This window comes from Anabrus simplex, chromosome 2 (assembly GCF_040414725.1).
Source record: "Anabrus simplex isolate iqAnaSimp1 chromosome 2, ASM4041472v1, whole genome shotgun sequence".
Lineage (NCBI taxonomy): Eukaryota > Metazoa > Arthropoda > Insecta > Orthoptera > Tettigoniidae > Anabrus > Anabrus simplex.
In genome coordinates, this window is record NC_090266.1 from 330,064,256 (window position 1) to 330,082,739 (window position 18,484).

The 18,484-nt window shown below is 39.7% G+C and overlaps 1 protein-coding gene across 5 annotated transcripts in view; it reads right to left on the reverse strand.

The window, feature by feature from the left end:
• p120ctn (adherens junction protein p120) overlaps positions 1–18,484 on the reverse strand; it is a 914,089-nt gene that overhangs the window by 238,215 nt on the left and 657,390 nt on the right. For all 5 annotated transcript variants that reach the window (XM_067140690.2, XM_067140688.2, XM_067140689.2 and 2 more), the window contains one exon: positions 5,184–5,322. In XM_067140690.2, coding sequence (XP_066996791.2) covers positions 5,184–5,322 — 139 coding nt within the window. The remainder of the gene's footprint in view (positions 1–5,183; positions 5,323–18,484) is intronic.

The following is an 18,484-nucleotide window of genomic DNA, read 5'->3' on the forward strand; positions in this document are numbered from 1 at the left end:
ACAGGTAACGCAGACCTATGGTGTTTCTCACACAATGGCGCCACTCATAGCCAACACAAACCAATGAGGTTCCTCACCTAGGTGTATTAACCACAGGGACTCTTACTACCCCATGGTGTTCCTCACATAGTGGGTACTTTTCTTTTTTTTTGCTACCTGCTTTACGTCGCACCGACACAGATACGTCTTATGGCGACGATGGGACAAGGAAGGGCTAGGAGTGGGAAGGAAGCGGCCGTGGCCTTAATTAAGGTACAGCGCCAGCATTTGCCTGGTGTGAAAATGGGAAACCACGGAAAATATAGTGGGTACTAATCACAGGCAACGCAGACCCACGGTGTCGCTCATATAGTGGTACAACTCACAGGCAACGCCCAGACCCTCGGTGTTGCTCACATGGGTACGACTCACGGGTACTGGAAAACCCATGCTGATTCACCGATTCATTGCTACTAAACACAAACCTATTTCGTATGTAATACAGTGGTACAACTCTCAAGTAAAGGCGACTCATGGTGTTCCCTGCGTGATGCTAATAATCAAAAGTAGTTTCATGGTTCTAGGAAAATCATCCCTTGGTCGCCCCTTTTAGTCACCTCTCACGACAGGCAGGGGACACCGTGGGTGTATTTTTCGTCTGCGTCCCCCACCCACAGGGGGTAGAGAGAGAGAAAAAGAAGAATAAAGAAGGGATCCGTCACTTCGAAAAATGAAGTAACGGACGAAGAAAGGAAAGGGCCAAGAAGGGCGTGAAAGTGAAAGACTCCCTAGGAATCGAATGCTCTAAAACCGTCGGGGTCGGAAAAGAACAAGACTTGACCAAGGGAGGTCGGACAGGATAGACGAAAGTGAAGAGCCTGGCACAAGTAAGTGGAAACAATGCCAAGACTCAGCTAAGGGCCCTGTGGTCACCAATCAACACTCCGAAGTTGAGAGCCCCTTGGGCCCCTTTTAGTCACCTCTTACAACAGGCAGGGGATACCGCGGGTGTACTCTACATGTGCACGGAACCAACTAGAGGGAAAAATATCCTGGACGTGGTGCTGATAAAACCAGATGAGCTCTATAGAGAAACTGAAGTAATAGATGGTATTAGTGATCACGAAGCTGTTTTTGCTGTAGTTAAAAATAAATGTAATAGAAAGGACAGTTTCAAAAGTAGGACTATTAGGCAATACCATATGGCTGATAAAGATGGCATGAGGAAGTTTTTGAAAAGTAATTATGATCGGTGGAAAATGGTAAATAGGAATGTAAACAGACTCTGGGATGGGTTTGAAGTAATTGTTGAGGAATGTGAAAACAGGTTTGTACCTTTAAAGGTGGTAAGGAATGGTAAAGACCCACCTTATTATAGTAGAGAAATAAAGAGACTAAGAAGGAGGTGCAGAATGGAAAGAAATAGAGTAAGAAATGGCTGTAGAAGTAAGGAGAAAATGAAGAAAGTTACTAGGAAATTGAATCTAGCAAAGAAGGCAGCTAAGGATAACATGATGGCAACCATAATTGGCAGTCATACGAATTTTAGTGAAAAATGGAAGGGTATGTACAGGTACCTTAAGGCAGAAATAGGTTCCAAAAAGGACATTACAGGAATAATTAATGAACAAAGAGAGTGTGTATGTGAGGATCTTCAAAAGGCAGAAGTATTCAGTCAGCAGTATGTAAAGATTGTTGGTTACAAGGAAAATGTCCAGATAGAGGAGGTGATTAATGCTAAAGAAGTATTAAAATTTACATATGATAACAATGATATTTACAATAAGACACAAAAGTTGAAAACTAGAAAAGTGGCTGGAATTTCTAGAACCTGTGGCTGGAATTCCAGCAAGATATAGCAGATATCTTGGATTCAGGAGGTGAAATGGACTGTATCGCAAATTAACCTGTCTAAAGCATCTGATAGGGTGGATCATGGGAGACTTCTGGCAAAAATGACTGCAACTGGACTAGACAAAAGAGTGACTGAATGGGTGGCTATATTTCTAGAAAATAGAACTCAGAGAATTAGAGTAGGCAAAGCTTTATCTGACCCTGTAATAATTAAGAGGGGAATTCCTCAAGGCAGTATTATTGGACCTTCATGTTTTCTTATATATATATATATATATAAATGATATGAATAAAGAAGTAGAAACAGAGGTAAGGCTTTTTGCAGATGATGTTATTCCGTGGAGAGTAATAAATTACAAGATTGTGAGCAACTGCAAAATTACCTCGACAATGTTGTGAGATGGACAGTAGGCAATGGTATGATGATAAACTGGGTTAAAAGTCAGGTTGAGAGTTCGACAAATAGGAAAAGTCCTCTCAGTTTTAATTACTGCGTTGGTGGGGTGAAAGTTCCTTTTGGGGATCATTGTATCTGGGTGTTAATATAAGGTAAGATCTTCACTGGGGTAATCACATAAATGAGATTGTAAATAAAGAGTACAGATCTCTGCACATGGTTATGAGGGTGTTTAGGGGTTGTAGTAAGGATGTAAAGGAAAGAGCATATAAGTCTCTGGTAAGACCCCAACCAGAGTATGGTTCCAGTGTATGGGACCCCTCACCAGGATTACTTGATTCATGAACTGGAAAAATCCAAAGAAAAGCAGCTCGATTTGTTCTGGGTGATTTCCGACAAAAGAGTAGCGTTACAAAAATGTTGCAAAGTTGGGGCTGGGAAAAACTGGGAGAAAGAATACGAGCTGCTCGACTAAGTGGTATGTTCTGAGCTGTCAGCGGAGAAATGGCGTGGAATGACATTAGTAGACGAATAAGTTTGAGTGGCGTCTTTAAAAGCAGGAAAGATCACAATATGAAGGTAAAGTTGGAATTCAAATTGGAGCAAATATTCATTTATAGGAAGGGGAGTTAGGGATTGGAATAACTTACCAAGGGAAACGTTCAATAAATTTCCAATGTCATTGAAATCGTTTAAGAAGACCCTAGGAAAACAACAGATAGTGAATCTGCCACCTGGGCGATTGCCCTAATTGCAGATCAGTATTAATAGATTCAATCTATATAAAAATACCTCACTTAACCCGTCAAGAATTTTCGTTATTATTGCTTTGTATGATCACATTTTCCCCAGCCCCGAAAATGTAATTTGTCAACCCTTGTGATAGAAAAATGATTTCCAACTGGGGTAAGAGCCATCATCACAGTTGCGTGATTACGAAAGATGGCCTTAAATTCGTGAACTTCACAGGATAAGTTGCACCTTCGGGTAGCAAGCCGTTAGCCTCAGGAATATTTTGCTTGCCAGTTAGCAGCGAGATTGCTGATTAACACAGTGAGCTTATAGCTTGTATTTCGCATTCCATTCGGAAGTTAGAAATTTATTTTGTGTTTAGTGGTACAGTAAAGTGTAGCGAATATTTGTCGCATAATACGGTAGCCTATATCTGGATTAGGAACATAATCATGTGAAACTGACTATTGTGGTGATAGCCTAGTTATGGATATGGAACAAGTCATGAAATTCCTTACTAATGAAGAAAAAATTCGAACCTGTCAGAAAGTGGACTGGCGTCCACATCTTTAAGTGCACAGAGGTCGCAAATGTTGAACTCACACCTTCGAGTTTTGACTATCTTTAGAGTGGGTCAAAGTTTATTCAAAATGGCGGCCAAAGTCATTCCCGCCGCTCGCACATGGTCGAGTGGAACCTCCAATTCATTGTCTAAGAGTGTGACGAGAAAATAATTCCTAATAACCCACTGCTCCGAAATAAAAGGCTTGTATTAACATTTGATTTAGAAAGAGTATGATCTGCAATAATACTTTGATATTTTTACTGGTCTCCGTGCACATGTTTTCATATTAGTTGTTTGGTGTTTTTCACACCTTTTAAAGCACTTGTTATTTTATAAGCCCCAGCGGGAAAGCTGTCATATTCTTTTTCTCTTGTGTTTTTCCACACCTTTTAATTCTTTCCTAATATTTTTAGAAATGGTAGATAAGTTTTCACTGTACCCGTGGATACGTGGCGTAAAATGCTCTCATGTTGGAAAGAAATGTTATCTAGTGTTTTCATATCCCTGTTGGATAGTTTTTATTCATATATTTAGTAGCACGTTTTCTAGCTTCACAAGTTCTTTTTTGTTGTCCCCTGCAGAAAAGTCTTAACGAGGTTTTACTGTAATTAAAATGCATACAGTATATAACTAATTTATTTTCACTGGTTCACATTTAATATAGTTTATATTCACAATTCTAGCTTTTACTTATCACTGTCCTCTAAAACTGTAATAAACTGAGCTTTGCTGCTTTCTAACGCAATTTATTTGATATATAAATATAATTTCATTTTACAGACTCTCTGTCTGTTGATACTTTCAGCATTTACACAATCTTTCAGCGAACCTGAGAGGTATAAAAATACATTGCCTTCATGGGGTTTGAAATTGGTTCTTCGGGGGAAAAAAAGGCACTATCTCCAAGAGAGTTGTCACTGTATAGGACTTCAGCTGCATCCACTTCTATCGTCATGTGCAAAGATAGAACTGGGAAGCAGTATCATCAGCGCATTTTAAGTTAAGTTTCAGGACTGGCTTTAATAACTGTGGTCATTCCTCACATCTTTCTACATTTGTTCAAGGGTAATGTTTTGATAAGTCCAAAGACACCTATTCTAATTCTTGACCAAAATTATTACTTACAGACATTTACACATGTTGCACGACACAAGTTATACGATTATTTCAGCGTAACGTTTTTGACAGGCAAATGAATATTACTTGAAGATTTCAGTATACAGTAAATGGGTGAGAGGTGAAAATTAGTCAACTGGCAAATCATTTGTAAATTTTAATGAGTCTCATAAGAATCATACTCTGATCTTTAAATGATTGCTCAGATTTCATTATACTAAAAGTTTTTTTTTTAGTAATGAACAGAAAATTACTTAAATACGAAACACCTCTGATACAGGCCATCATAAACGTAACTATAGATCATAATGTTGTGTGAAATCCAACACTTTACAATTGTCAAGGATAGTAACAGAAGTAGATTTCAATAACGAAAATAGCAGGACAGTAAGACCATGAGAGAAAAACTTAAGTTGAGCTTGTAGATCAAACCTGTTTCATGATATTGCTTCACTCTTCCGAATTATTCAACTATGATAGAAAATAACAGTTTGGTAAATAATTCTCATGAAGAGATATTGAGAAGAAAAAAAGTAGCACCTTGAAAATTCAGCATTCTTCTTGATTACTTCGTTTAATGTAGCTAGAACAGCAGCAATAGTGTCATCAGAAGTTCCTTGATCATGTTGAGGATTTCCCGATGGAAGTTTCTGTACGAGGTCTCTCATTGCATACTTGCCTGGTGAAAAAGACAAAAATTTCAACCTGAATTAAACACAGAAATGACAAAAATACGGATATATGCTTCAGTCCTACAGATATGTTCTCCTTATAAACCTGTTTCTCATACAATAGAATCTGTTAAGATATTTGTTATGAAATAAATGCATTGTCAGTTTCATTATATGTTACTTCAAATCACTTCAAAAACAAATGTAAATCACACACACTTCACTAAACTAACCACAACTAGTTGGGACAACAATGTAGGTCTCCTGCAAATAGTTCAGAGAATGTATGAGACACATCTGCTGCAGATATAAAAGCTCTTGATCAAGTGATGCAAGTTCATAAACATAGCTACAAATTGTACAAAGGTGCACTAAAGATCAACTGTTAACAATGGTAGCAAAGACAGACTTCAATTACAAGCTGATAAAGTCAAATACTGTAGTAAGAACAGAATGACAGTTATGTATACAAAAAAATTTAAAATCCATCAGTTTTCAAATGTGATCAAATCTAGAGTGTCCACCACAAAACATATCAGGCAGAAAGGGTGGGATGACAGAGTGGACTAAAAGTTGTATGTTGTGAAAACTGTACATTTGCTGACAAAAAAAGTCAGTTATGTATACAAAAAAATTTAAAATCCATCAGTTTTCAAATGTGATCAAATCTAGAGTGTCCACCACAAAACATATCAGGCAGAAAGGGTGGGATGACAGAGTGGACTAAAAGTTGTATGTTGTGAAAACTGTACATTTGCTGACAAAAAAAGTCAGCATCACCTGAAAGGTACTGTTGCCCACAACACGCACAGGTGAGAGGATAGGAAATGTAAGATGCCCTTATACGGCTACAGGACATGGATTGTCATGTCTCTCAGCCTGGGACATAATATATCCGTCCAGTGGCCACATTAGTTACAATGTAATGTACGTACTACGTTTTGTCTGGTGGTCCTGTTACAGTTTTATGCGCCTCAGCAATCAAGCAATCATGCTGTTCCCGGCTTGAGACCTGCCACTAAGCCAGCATGTCGGCTTACGCCTCCCAATTCTCATAAATTTCTTATCCAATGTGTTGCCGTACTCTGTGGAATGCCATAGCATTGTTTCCAGTCCCTGCTGCGGTTAATTTCCTAGTAGAACAAAACCAACTATTTGCTCATAAATGTGGGTCCTTGGTGTGCCACAGTTGTCAGTAGAATGACTTACCTGTGTGTAATACAGCCTATACATATATTTTGTCACGTATTGGCTCAACACAACTAAGGTTATGTTACAAGGAGATTCCCACCTTCCAATACTTGTACAATTTCTTCTAGCTAATTTATTGTTTACAAGACATAATTCAGCTTAATCTCTAAGTGTGATACTAAATAGAACATATTTCTATTCATGAGGTATATTTTTGGTCTTATGCCGTGTAATTAATTATAAAAACACACTCAACGCGTTTCGAAAGGAACCTTGCCTTTCTTCATCAGGAGACACAGAGAAAATGAAACGACGCATAACAGGTTGCTAGGAGAAAGCAACAAGGAACTTGAAATGGTGCCCTAAGATGTAAACGGGACACCATTTTAGCCCCAGATAGACACAATGAATGGCAACAGCAAAGCATTGCTCTCTAAAGGTTCTGATAATAGGTAGTCATGATTCACTGAGGTTGTAGCCTGTATCGCAGTTGAAATTATCTGGGTGTTTACGTATTTCAACCGCCTCCCTGATAATTCTTGGGCGATATTGCTTTATACGGGCAAGAACATCCACTTCTTGGAACAAAACATCATGATCAGGTGTTAAGGCATGATCAGCAACAGCTGATTTATCAGGTTGGTTGAGTCTGATACATCTGGTATGTTTTTTGATGCGAGTACATACCGTTCTTGAAGTCTGCCCAATATAAACCTTGCCACAAGTACAGGGAACTCTGTAGATACCAGGTTGTTGCAATTTAGGCAAACTATCCTTAGTTGGTCGCAGGAGTTGCCTAATCTTAATCGATGTTCCAAAAACAGTTCGTACATGGTACCTCCGTAAGATTTTAGCAATACGATCCGTTGTGTTATGTATGTAAGGTAGGTAAGCAGTTCCTTTTACATCTTTTTTCTTAACAGACGTCCGATTATGTGTCTATTTAAGAGCCATTGAGATTAAAGCTCTGCTGTAACTGTCGCTCTCAAAGGTGGTTCTCAAGGTGTTAATTTCCTCTTGTAGAGCCAACACTTCACAAATCTTCCTGGCCCTGGTAGTCAAAGTTTTAAGGATACCATGTTTCTGGGCAGGGTGATGGTGAGATCTGCGCGGAGATATCTATTGGTGTGTGTAGGCTTACGATAAATGCTGTGTCCTAAAGATCCATCCTCTTTCTTGGTGACGAGAACATCCAAAAATGGCATTTTGCCATCAGATTCCATTTCCATGGTGAAACAAATGGAAGGGTGCTGGCGATTAAGGTGATCCAGAAAGTGACCAACATTGTCTTCACCTTCCGTTCATACGATAAACGTATCATCCACATAACGCCACCAGATCTTCGGTTTGCAAGGTGCCGACGACAAAGCTTTCTCTTCGAAGTTTTCCATGAAGAAATTAGCCACAACAGGAGAGAGAGGACTTCCCATGGCCACGCCATCTGTCTGTTCATAATATTTCCCATTCCATAGAAAGTAGGAGGAGGTCACGCAGTGGTAGAAAAGCCTTGCGATCTCTTCAGTGAAAATATCATTAATGAGAGACATAACACCATCAACAGGTACTTTCGTAAAAAGAGACATCACGTTGAGACTCACCAAGATATCGCCTGGCTGAAGTGATATAGTTTTTAACTTCTCAATGAAATGTGTGGAATCCTTAATATAGGAAGGGGTGTTACCCAGGTGTGGTTGAAGTAGACTACCTCAATATTTAGAAAGGGCATATGTCGGGGAACCAATTGTACTCACAATAGGCCTAAGAGGAACACCTTCCTTATGTATTTTAGGAAGCCCATATAGTCTTGGAGGAATAGCATCCCCTGGAAGGAGACTCTTCGCTGTATCTTCTGGAATAGAAGATTGCTTGACCAATTTGAGGGTCGCATTTGAGTAGCGAGTTGTGGGATCACGACTGTTAATCCTGTATATGGGATCAGCTAACAAAGACAAGATCTTGTTGTCATAATCATCCTTATTCATCACCAATGTCGCATTACCCTTGTCAGCGGGGAGAACGATTATATCAGAATTATCCCTTAGATCTTTTAGCGCCTGGATTTCACCTTGTTTTAAGTTGGACTTAGGTGGATTAGCGGTCTTGAGAACTCTGGAACATTCTTGTCTAACTTTCTCAGCTTCTTCAGGTGTGAGGTTATGTACCGAGGATTCTATAGATGTAATAAGGAATTGGAATTCTTCTAGGCGCTACAGCAAAGTTTAGACCTTTAGCGAGAACTGCCTGTTGGGTTTCATTCAAAGGCATACTGGACAAATTTACAACAACTTTGTTGGCATCAGGTCTAATGGCATGTGGTTTCTGCATCCGACAACCTTTCATATTTGGAAATATGCCTGCCACTTACCTGATCTAGTGTGCTGTTGGCTTGCACTGCAGTAATACAATCAAAGACCTTCCATAATTTCTCATTTACGAAGTTTGAGAGGCGTAGATGCAGCTGAAGCAACTCCTTCGAGATTAAATCCAACTCCTTACACGTCTGCTGTATCCTCTCTATCAATAAAGCCTTGCTTGTACGACGATAGATTCGCATAGCTTTTGGTGTTCTGAAGGTATGCTTAAACATAACAAAATTTGGGAGTATATCGTGGTCCCGGCATCTTAGGAGAAAAGTGAGAGAGGAAATAAGACATACCTTCTTGCGTCGTAATCTACTAAATTTAGACATTGATGGAAAAATATCCTCCCCATAGAGGTTTCTAATATTATCATTTAAACTTTCACGGCCCGTGTAACTATTCATGAGGTATATTTTTGGGCTTATGCCGTGTAATTAATTATAAAAACACACTCAATGCATTTTGAAAGGAAAAAATATATTAAAAAAGGTCCAAAAATATACCTCATGAATAGTTACACGGGCAGCAGGGTTCTCCTCCACATGAATGAAAATGATACTTTCTTCCAACTTGTTTTCTTGGATGAGACTTATATTTTTATGAGTGATGGATATTCATATATTATGAGCATGTAACAAAAAAATTTGTAACTTCAATAAGTGTATTTAGATTCAAATATACATTTCTCTTTTAGGATTACACACAAACTCCTGAAATAAGCCATAGAAAGTTGGAGGCCTATTTCCGAGGATAGATGACTGGTCATTATTTATCCTGGAACAAAAGAGGGCTTTGTACCTGGTATGTTTATCCATTAGTTTACTGTTATTGTGTATTTAAGGTGACTAGATGATACGGGAAGAGGCATTGTGACTTACTTTCCACAGAGTTCCATCAATGATTTTTGTCATCCTTCGCCACTCTTAAAGGATCTCTGGTTACACATATTCCTTTTTAGAACAAGAATTAACTTCACAGAGGTATTGTGATAGTATACATACCGGGTGGTTCACCAGCCGCCTGCAATATAATTTTCTGCATCCTGTCATGTTTACTACAATTCTGAAATACATCGGTCCCTCCCCTTAAACCATGGTAATGTAATAACATGTGGTTATTGGCTAAAAGCCAGCAGTTTATTTGGTCCTGTAATGGGCCGTATGGGTCCTCAATCAGCCTCGGGAAGTCAATTGAGTAGAAGGGGTTCGATTCTCGCCTCAGACTCCCTCGAAGTGGTTTTCCGTGATTTCTCACTTCTCCAAACAAATGCCGGGATGGTACCAACTTAAGGCCACGGACGCTTCCTTCACACTTTCTTGCCTATCCCTTCCAATCATCCCACCCCCCACAATGCCCTGCTTAGCACAGCAGGTGAGGCCACCTGGGCGAGGTACTGGTCCTCCTCCCTAGCTGTACCCCAGACCAAATGTCTCGTGTTTCAGGACACTAACCTTGAGGCAGTAGAGGTGGGATCCCTTGCCGAGTCCAAGGGAAAGAAAAAAACAACCATGGAGGATAAACAGACTTTCTAGAACCTCCGAAAGAAGCCACAGATGATTTAGGAGACAGCTGTCCAACTATACAAAACGTTCTCCTTTGTTTCCATCATCTAGTATCGGGAATCACACCTAGATGCAGATGAGGAGCTAGAACGATATGCTGGGGTTACGGTTCAGTCTTGATTATTAGAACTATATTACTTACAAAACCGAACCAAATGTCTTTTTGTTTAACTCAAAAGGGAAGGTTGCAAAGTGTTAGTGACCGCAGCATGATAGTAATCGACGCTCAGCCAACCTGACCGGTATGCCTGCCCTAGCAAGCCCAGCCTGCAGAGGAAACCAAGCCCTGTTAGCTGAGCCGCCTTGATGTGGCCCTCGTGACGTAACATGCCCAGCCTACCTCTGTAGTACTGTCGCACGATACAAGCCTAGCTTAGCTAGCAGACACACGTATGAGCCCAGCCAAACCTGAGACTGGTTACTGTTCATTTCTACTTTTGACGAGTCACAGACCAGAAGCCAACGGAGTGCCAAGCCTTGAGTCAGTAAGCCTGTGCATACAAAACGCGTAGCAAGCTATAATTCAGGGTAGGGTTGAAGGATGGCCAATTTGGAATCTAAACACCGCACATCTTTCGCTACTGACTGCATAGAGCATTCAATGTTAAGATGGAGTGGGAGAAGAGGTCTGTATAAATGCAGGATGCAAGCCATCCAGTGAACAAATTCTTATTAGAGAATCCTGATAGATCACTCTACGAATTGTTGTTCTAGTGAGTAACATGTATGATTCCTACCTTGTCCTGCTGACCCAGACTACTACTCCACTGGACATCGCTACTTCTCCACACTGTTGTGAAGTTGTTTCTACCTAGCAATTTTCATCGCAGGATTTTTAACAATGAACTGGCTCATGGCAGTTAAACTCTACACTGGATACGTCACCTCTCTGCTAATGGTCAGTGCCAATTTCAAGAATCACCTATCCGGTACAATGTCACAATCGACAAAGCAAAGTCTCACCGATAATACTTTCATTCTTAATACCTCTATTCTAGAACAACTATTGAAGGTGTACTGTTATAATTTGATTTGATTCAATGTATGTTTATTGTGACTGACACGAGAACTGCAATTCCTTGGTTGAATTGTTAGTGGTGCTTTCGTACTGGTGCCTTTCTCTGCAGCCTGAAAATTTGCTGTCTCATGTGCTTGGAGTCCTATTTTCTTTTTTATAGCAAGTTGCTTTACGTCGCACTGACACAGATTGGTCCCATGGCAACAATGGGGCTAGGAGGGGGAATGGAGCAGTCATGACCTTAATTAAGGTACAGCCCGAGCATGTGACAGGTGCTCAAATGGGAGACCACGGAAAATCATCTTCAGGGCTGCCGACACTGGGGTTCAAACCCGCTGTCCCCCTAATACTAGAAACTGTGTAACGAGTTAGCAATCATGGGATCAATAGCTTAGGGTTACACTTTGACTTGTCATACTAAATATAGTGAATCTAAAAAGGACAATAAAACTGATACATACATCATGTACATCTTCATTACAGACTGTTATGCCCTTCAGCATTCAGTCTGCAAGCCTCTGTGAATTTACTGATCACTGCCACAATCCTATTTTTGCAACTACTTCTGTGACCTCGTTTAGTTCTATACCTCTTATCCATAAATCGCTGGAAAATAAGTCCAACCATCATCGCCTTGGTTTCTTTCTACCCTCTTACCCACCATAACAGAGTCCATTATTTTCCTCGGTAACCTATCCTCCTCCATTCGCCGAACACAACCCCACCACCGAAGCCAGCTTATGCATACAGCTTCATCCATAGAGTTCATTCCTAACTTAGCCTTTATTTCCTCATTCTGAGTACCCTCCTGCCATTGTTCCCATCTGTTTGTACCAGCAATCATTCTCGCTACTTTCATGTCTGTTACTTCTAACTTATGAATAAGATATCCTGAGTCCACCCAGCTTTCACTTCCATAAAGCAAAGTTGGTCTGAAAACAGACCGATGTAAAGAGAGTTTAGTCTGGGAGCTGACTTCCTTCTTACAGAATACTATTGATTGCAACAGAGCTCGCTGCATTAGCTTTACTGCAACTTAATCTCACTTACTATACTACCATCCTGAGAGAACACACATCCTAAATACTTGAAATTATCTACCTGTTCCAGCTTTGTATTCCCAATCTGAGATTCAATTCTCTTTGATTTCTTACCTACTGACATCAATTTAGTCTTTGAAAGGCTAATTTTCATACCATACTCATTGCATTTATTTTCAAGTTCTAACATATTAGACTGCAGGCTTTTGGTACAATCTGCCATTAAGACCAGGTGATCAGCATAGGCTAAGACTGCTTTCTACACTTTTGCCTAACTGAATCCCTCCCTGCCACTTAATACCTTTCAGGAGATGATCCATGTAAACCATTAACAGTAAAGGTGAAAGATTACAGCCTTGTCTAACCACTGTGAGTACCTTGAACCAAGAATTCATTCCACTGCCAATTCTCACTGCAGCTTAACTGTCAACACAAATGCCTTTTATTGATTTTAATAATCTACACTTAAACCCATAGTCCTGTAGTATTGCAAACATCTTTTCCCTTAGTAATCTGCTGTACGACTTCTCTAGATCTATGAAACAAACATAGCTGCCTATTCCTATCGTAGCAATTTTTTACCTGCCGCATACTGAAAATATGATCCTCTAGAGCCCCTCTGTGGTCTGAAACAACACTGGTTTTCATCCAACTTCTCTCAACCACTGATCGCACCCTCAATCCCAAGTTGCCACTGAATACTTTGCCTGGTATACTGATTAATGAGACACCTCGATAGTTGTTGCAATCCTTCCTGTTCCCTTGTTTATGTATAGGTGCAATTACTGCCTCTGTCCAATCCGAAGGTACCTTACGAAAACTCCATGTTAATCACATTACTCTATGAAGCTATTTTATCCCTGCCTTCCCACTATACTTCACCATTTGTCTAATTTCATCTATTCCTGCTGCTTTATGACAATGGAGTTTATTTACCATCCTTTCCACGCTGTCAAGTGTAATTTCACTAACATCATTGACGTCCTCCTCCCCATGAGCTCGGTTGTTTACGACACCACAAGAAAGATACCCTTTTACATTGAGAAGATTTTCAAAACATTCCTTCCACCTCTCCAGTATTCCCTGGGATCTATTATGAGTTCACCTGATTTATGCAAAAGACTATTCATTTCCTTTTTCCCTACCTTTCTACGATTATTACAGTCCAGAAAGGTTTCCCTGCTGCTTGACCTAGCCTTTCCAATTTATTACCAAAATCTTCCCAAGACTTCTTGGATTCAACAAATATTTCTTCCGTTCTGTTTCTTTTCTCTACATAAATTCCCTGTCTACATCAGTCCTTGTTTGGAGCAATTTCTGATACGCCTTCTTTTGACATTTACAAGCTGATCTCACTTTATCATTCTACCAAGAGGTTTGCTTTTTTCCCATCCTTACACACAGTTGTTCCAAGACATTCCCTTGCTGTTTATATTACAGCATCCCTGTACGCCACCCATTCTCTCTCCATATCCTGAACCTGCTTACTGTTCGGAACTTCTCACAAATCATATCCATGTACTTCTGTCTGATTTTCCCATTCTGAAGTTTTTCTACCCTTATCCATCTACAGACAGATTTCACGTTCTTTCGTCTAGGCATAGAGATACTACATATCAGATAGTGGCCTGTATCATAAAAAAATCTCCAGAATACCCTCACATTCCTGAATTCAAAGCCTGTTATGATATAGTCTGTTATGGATCTGATGCGCCTACTCTCCCACGTGTAGCAGTGAATAGCCATATTCTTGAAGAATGTATCTGTAAAAGCTAATCCCACAATACCACAGAAGTCCAGCGAACACTTCTCATTCCTCTTAGCTTCCATATCTTCCTTGTATTTACCAATCACCATTTCGTATCCTTCAGTTCGATTTCCTACTCTCGAATTGAAACTGTCCATTAGCACTATTCTATCCTTGCTGTTGACCCTGACTACAATGTCACTCAATGCTTCATAAAACTTGTCAACTTATTCCTCATCTGCACACAATGAGACAATTCTTGTTCTAATTCCTCCAACTGCCAAATCCTCCCACATCATTCGCTCATTTACATGCCTGACAGAAACTATGTTGCGTGAAATAGTATTCCTGGTGAACAGTCCTATCCCACACACTGCCCTCCCCTTTTTAACACCCGCCAAGTACACTTTATAATCTATCTGTTCCTTGTTATCTCCCCTTACCCGAATATCATTAACTCCTAAAGACATCCAGATGCATCCTCGTTGCTGACTCAGCCAGTTCTACTTTCTTCCATAAGCCCCATTAATATTGATAGCTCCCCATTGAATTCCATTTTGTTTGCCTAGTTGTTTCCAAGGAGTCCCTCGCCTGTCAAATGTGAGTGGGACTCCATTACTCCCATAGGTCCGAGGCTTGTTTAAAATGTTCTGAGCGTGCTCGACGAAAAGTTCTGTGAAGCAGGATGCTATCCTTACAGATAGTCCAAGTGAGGATCTCTTCTCTAACAGGTTAGGGACCACCAGTTCATTTCACAAGGAGCACAAGGAGGACCATGACTCAGAATATGTCCGAGACGTCCACTCCCATTCCATAGCAACTGGTATCCCGACTCTCAGGACCACTTACTAGGCCACTCAGCCGTTGCCCACGGTTCACGAACTAGGACGTGACAACAGTAACCAGTGGTTGTCCAATACTAAAACTGGTAATTAATACACTTGCTATTCACAAACGTGTGTGGTGTTGCTTTGGTTTACCTTGGAAGCCTATCTTATGGAGCATCTATTCTATTGGTCAATAAATGGTTAGGACAACCACAAAATCCAAATTCTGAGATTAATTACTTTCTAGTAGAGTAAAATAAAAATAAATGGGCCTATGGAAACCCAAAGGTTTCAAAGCACTTTGAGAGAATTGTTAAGAGAAGGAAAAAAATTATGAATATTCAAGTAGTCCAAAGACAATAGTCATGATTGCATTCAGATAGGCAGAACTGACATCGTCATTTGCAAATTCATTTCTGAGATATAGCAAAAGAAAGTAAATCACCCAAACAACAATGAAAAACATCTACGTCATTTAACTTGAATGTAAGTTTTGTGAATCATTGCTGACTTGTGTTCTTGCTGAAATTTCTATATGCAACAAAAGTTACAATTTAAATTAAAATATGGACTGAATCTTCATATTGTAAATTAATAGTATAATAAAATCTGAAGTTCACTTCTACTCTTATGCTACTAATACCCATAACGATTAACTTTGTATTCTGAATTATTTAGAAAATACTGATAAAATGATACCAGTCTGGGTTACTCTATGACAGAATTCACCAAAATGACTCAACTTGCACAGGCACACTTCCATTAGCAGGAGGACCTAAAGAAAGTGTCACCTTAAAGACTTCTTGGCTAGATAATACAAGGGAATTCATCTATATTAGTCTGTAGCAGGGGTTCCTAGAGTGGTGTAACTGCCCATAAATCCTAAAGCCAGAACTTGAGCGGGTACCGTGATGAGTCAGCAGGTGGTGGATAGCCAGCACCTGCCTGGCAATGTGAGCTGAATACAGTAAAACCTTGTTAATTCGAAGTCACTGGGATGCAAAAATTGGACTTTGAATTAAGTGATTTCGAATTAACAGCCAATGCGTAATTCAGGAAACAATTTTTTCTAAGACCCGTTACTGCATGCAATTAACCTTGATTCACAGTTTAAATCTTTCAAAAGCCATGAAAAAAAAAAAACCTATTTCCAAAATGTATCCAACAAGGTGCATTTACAGTGTTCAAATAATGCACTCGGATAACTCGCTAACAAACATAACTTCAAGCAACGAAAGAAAACGCACACGATTCAAAGACTAGAACAAATTACGCTGACTCTCTTGTGCAAATGCCTATTTGTTGCATTACTGTACTGTTTGCATTTATCAGATGCCTTTTACTTGCACGGAAGTGCCCAATGCCCTTAAAATATCGTGGCTTATCGAACTTCCCTATGACGAGGGGACAAGTCTCTCACTTCAGTGTGCATTGCAATACAGTACAATGACCCCCACCCTTGTACGATTTCTTGTCTGGTACTTCTCTCCTTTAAAACCATGTCTGTTTGGGCTAGGCATTAAAAAAGAATACAGTTTCATTGGCATTGACAATATTGTATGGTGTGTACGAATTAAATGCACCACGCTTTTTCGCTAACTATCGGTATCGTCAGTGTTCGTGGATTCTGCTTCTCCGCACACTGCCTGCTACGTGTGGAGTTCCTTAAAACGCTGAATACAAAAGAATTACGATTTTACTTGAACTAAGAAACTATGAAGCACACTGTAGACACACTGAAGTGAGTAAAAGTACAGAAAGCTACTCCAGCACGTTCCAGAAGATGTGTTCTATCATGACGCAGATACATTTTGAATTTAAATTACTCTGTAAAATTCTATTTTTATAAAAAAATGTACAGGCAGTTTTGAATCAACTGTCTGAATTTCGGTAATAGGACCGACATTGTTCTTCAAGTTACGAATTATCCGTATTTCGAATTAAAACAATTTAAATAACATGCAAAACCGTACCTCATATTTCCGGGAACGAGAACTTCTTTGAATTAGGTGGGATCTTGAATTAACCGATTTCGAATTATCAAGATTCTACTGTACTTGCAACCTGAGGCAGGCCTGTCTCTGAATATATACCAAGGTGCCTTGCCTTAATCTGTGCCTATGGGAAGCATGGCACAAGGGAGATGCATTTCAAACAGAGCTTCAGAGAAAAACAGCAAAATCCCCAAGTAAGTAGCCTTAGTCGAGCATTTCGGGATCAAGTGGACTGAGCATTCCCCGTGGTACACATGGGATAAAAAATGGAACCTCAAGAAAATTAACGTGAACATTCAACCTTACAAGCGGCATCTTTATCCACAGATAAGAAGACTCTAAGATGGAGGAAACTGTTACCATTTTCAGAGGGACTGTGGGGGATGAGAAGGCTAAGGCTGAATCAAAACCCAAGAGAATCTCATGAACCCAACGAAAGAAACCAATTCGAAAGAGAAATATGAGAGAAGGTAATATCCAAAAGGCCTAAAATTCCGGAAGCTATTGCAGGATCAAGTGAAGGAACCGACAGACCTCGCTACGACTACAGCACACCAACATATATACACAAGCATCCTAAAAAAAAAAAAAAGAGCTATCAGGTACAGACTTACCTATAAGGACACTACTATGGGAATTCAAATGGCAGTGATCAGCAGATAGCAAATCTATAAACTGAATCAGAAACAAGCAGACTTGATTCAAACGAAAATACATGAGTCAGTGGATATTAATCCTCCTGAGGAAGTACCATCTCAGTTCATCAAGTCCAAATTCTCGCAGGGTTCTCTGGATTGCTTGTGAAAATAAGGATACCAAACAATGGCACAACCAGACAGTGAACAGACTTAGTTGTCTTCAAGAGGGAGTGAAGTGGCACGTGGTGGAAGTCCTCCTGAAGAGGCCAAGGGTCCTTGTCTGGGTACCAACCACTGGAGATGTAAATACCATCAACATAAGGCTCAGTGATAAAAAACTAGGCTTTAATGTCGGTGAATGGACATTTGTGTCATAAGACGACTGAAAAAGGACAAATCTTGGCCTTTCCAAATGAGCTTGACTCATTAATTCTGCTGAAGTCGAAGTAGTTTAAGGCCTTCTGCGCTTTAAGCAAGGTGGAGTTTAAAACCACTAACACGGAGTTTTCCACACTTCGTTATCGTGTTGGCATCCTATTACACCAACTGATTTTATGTGGCACCCATCAAGCAACATTTATTATGACGCGAACAGAAACCAAAATAATAAGGACTAAAAATTAATGGCCAATAATTTTAATTTTTTGTTGCAGTTGTAGTGCACTGAAAAATCATTCAAAGACCCAAAACATTGTATATCCAAAATAATAAAATAATAATAATAATAATAATAATAATAATAATAATAATAATAATAATAATAATAAATTCTAAAGGTAAGCAACATAACAGA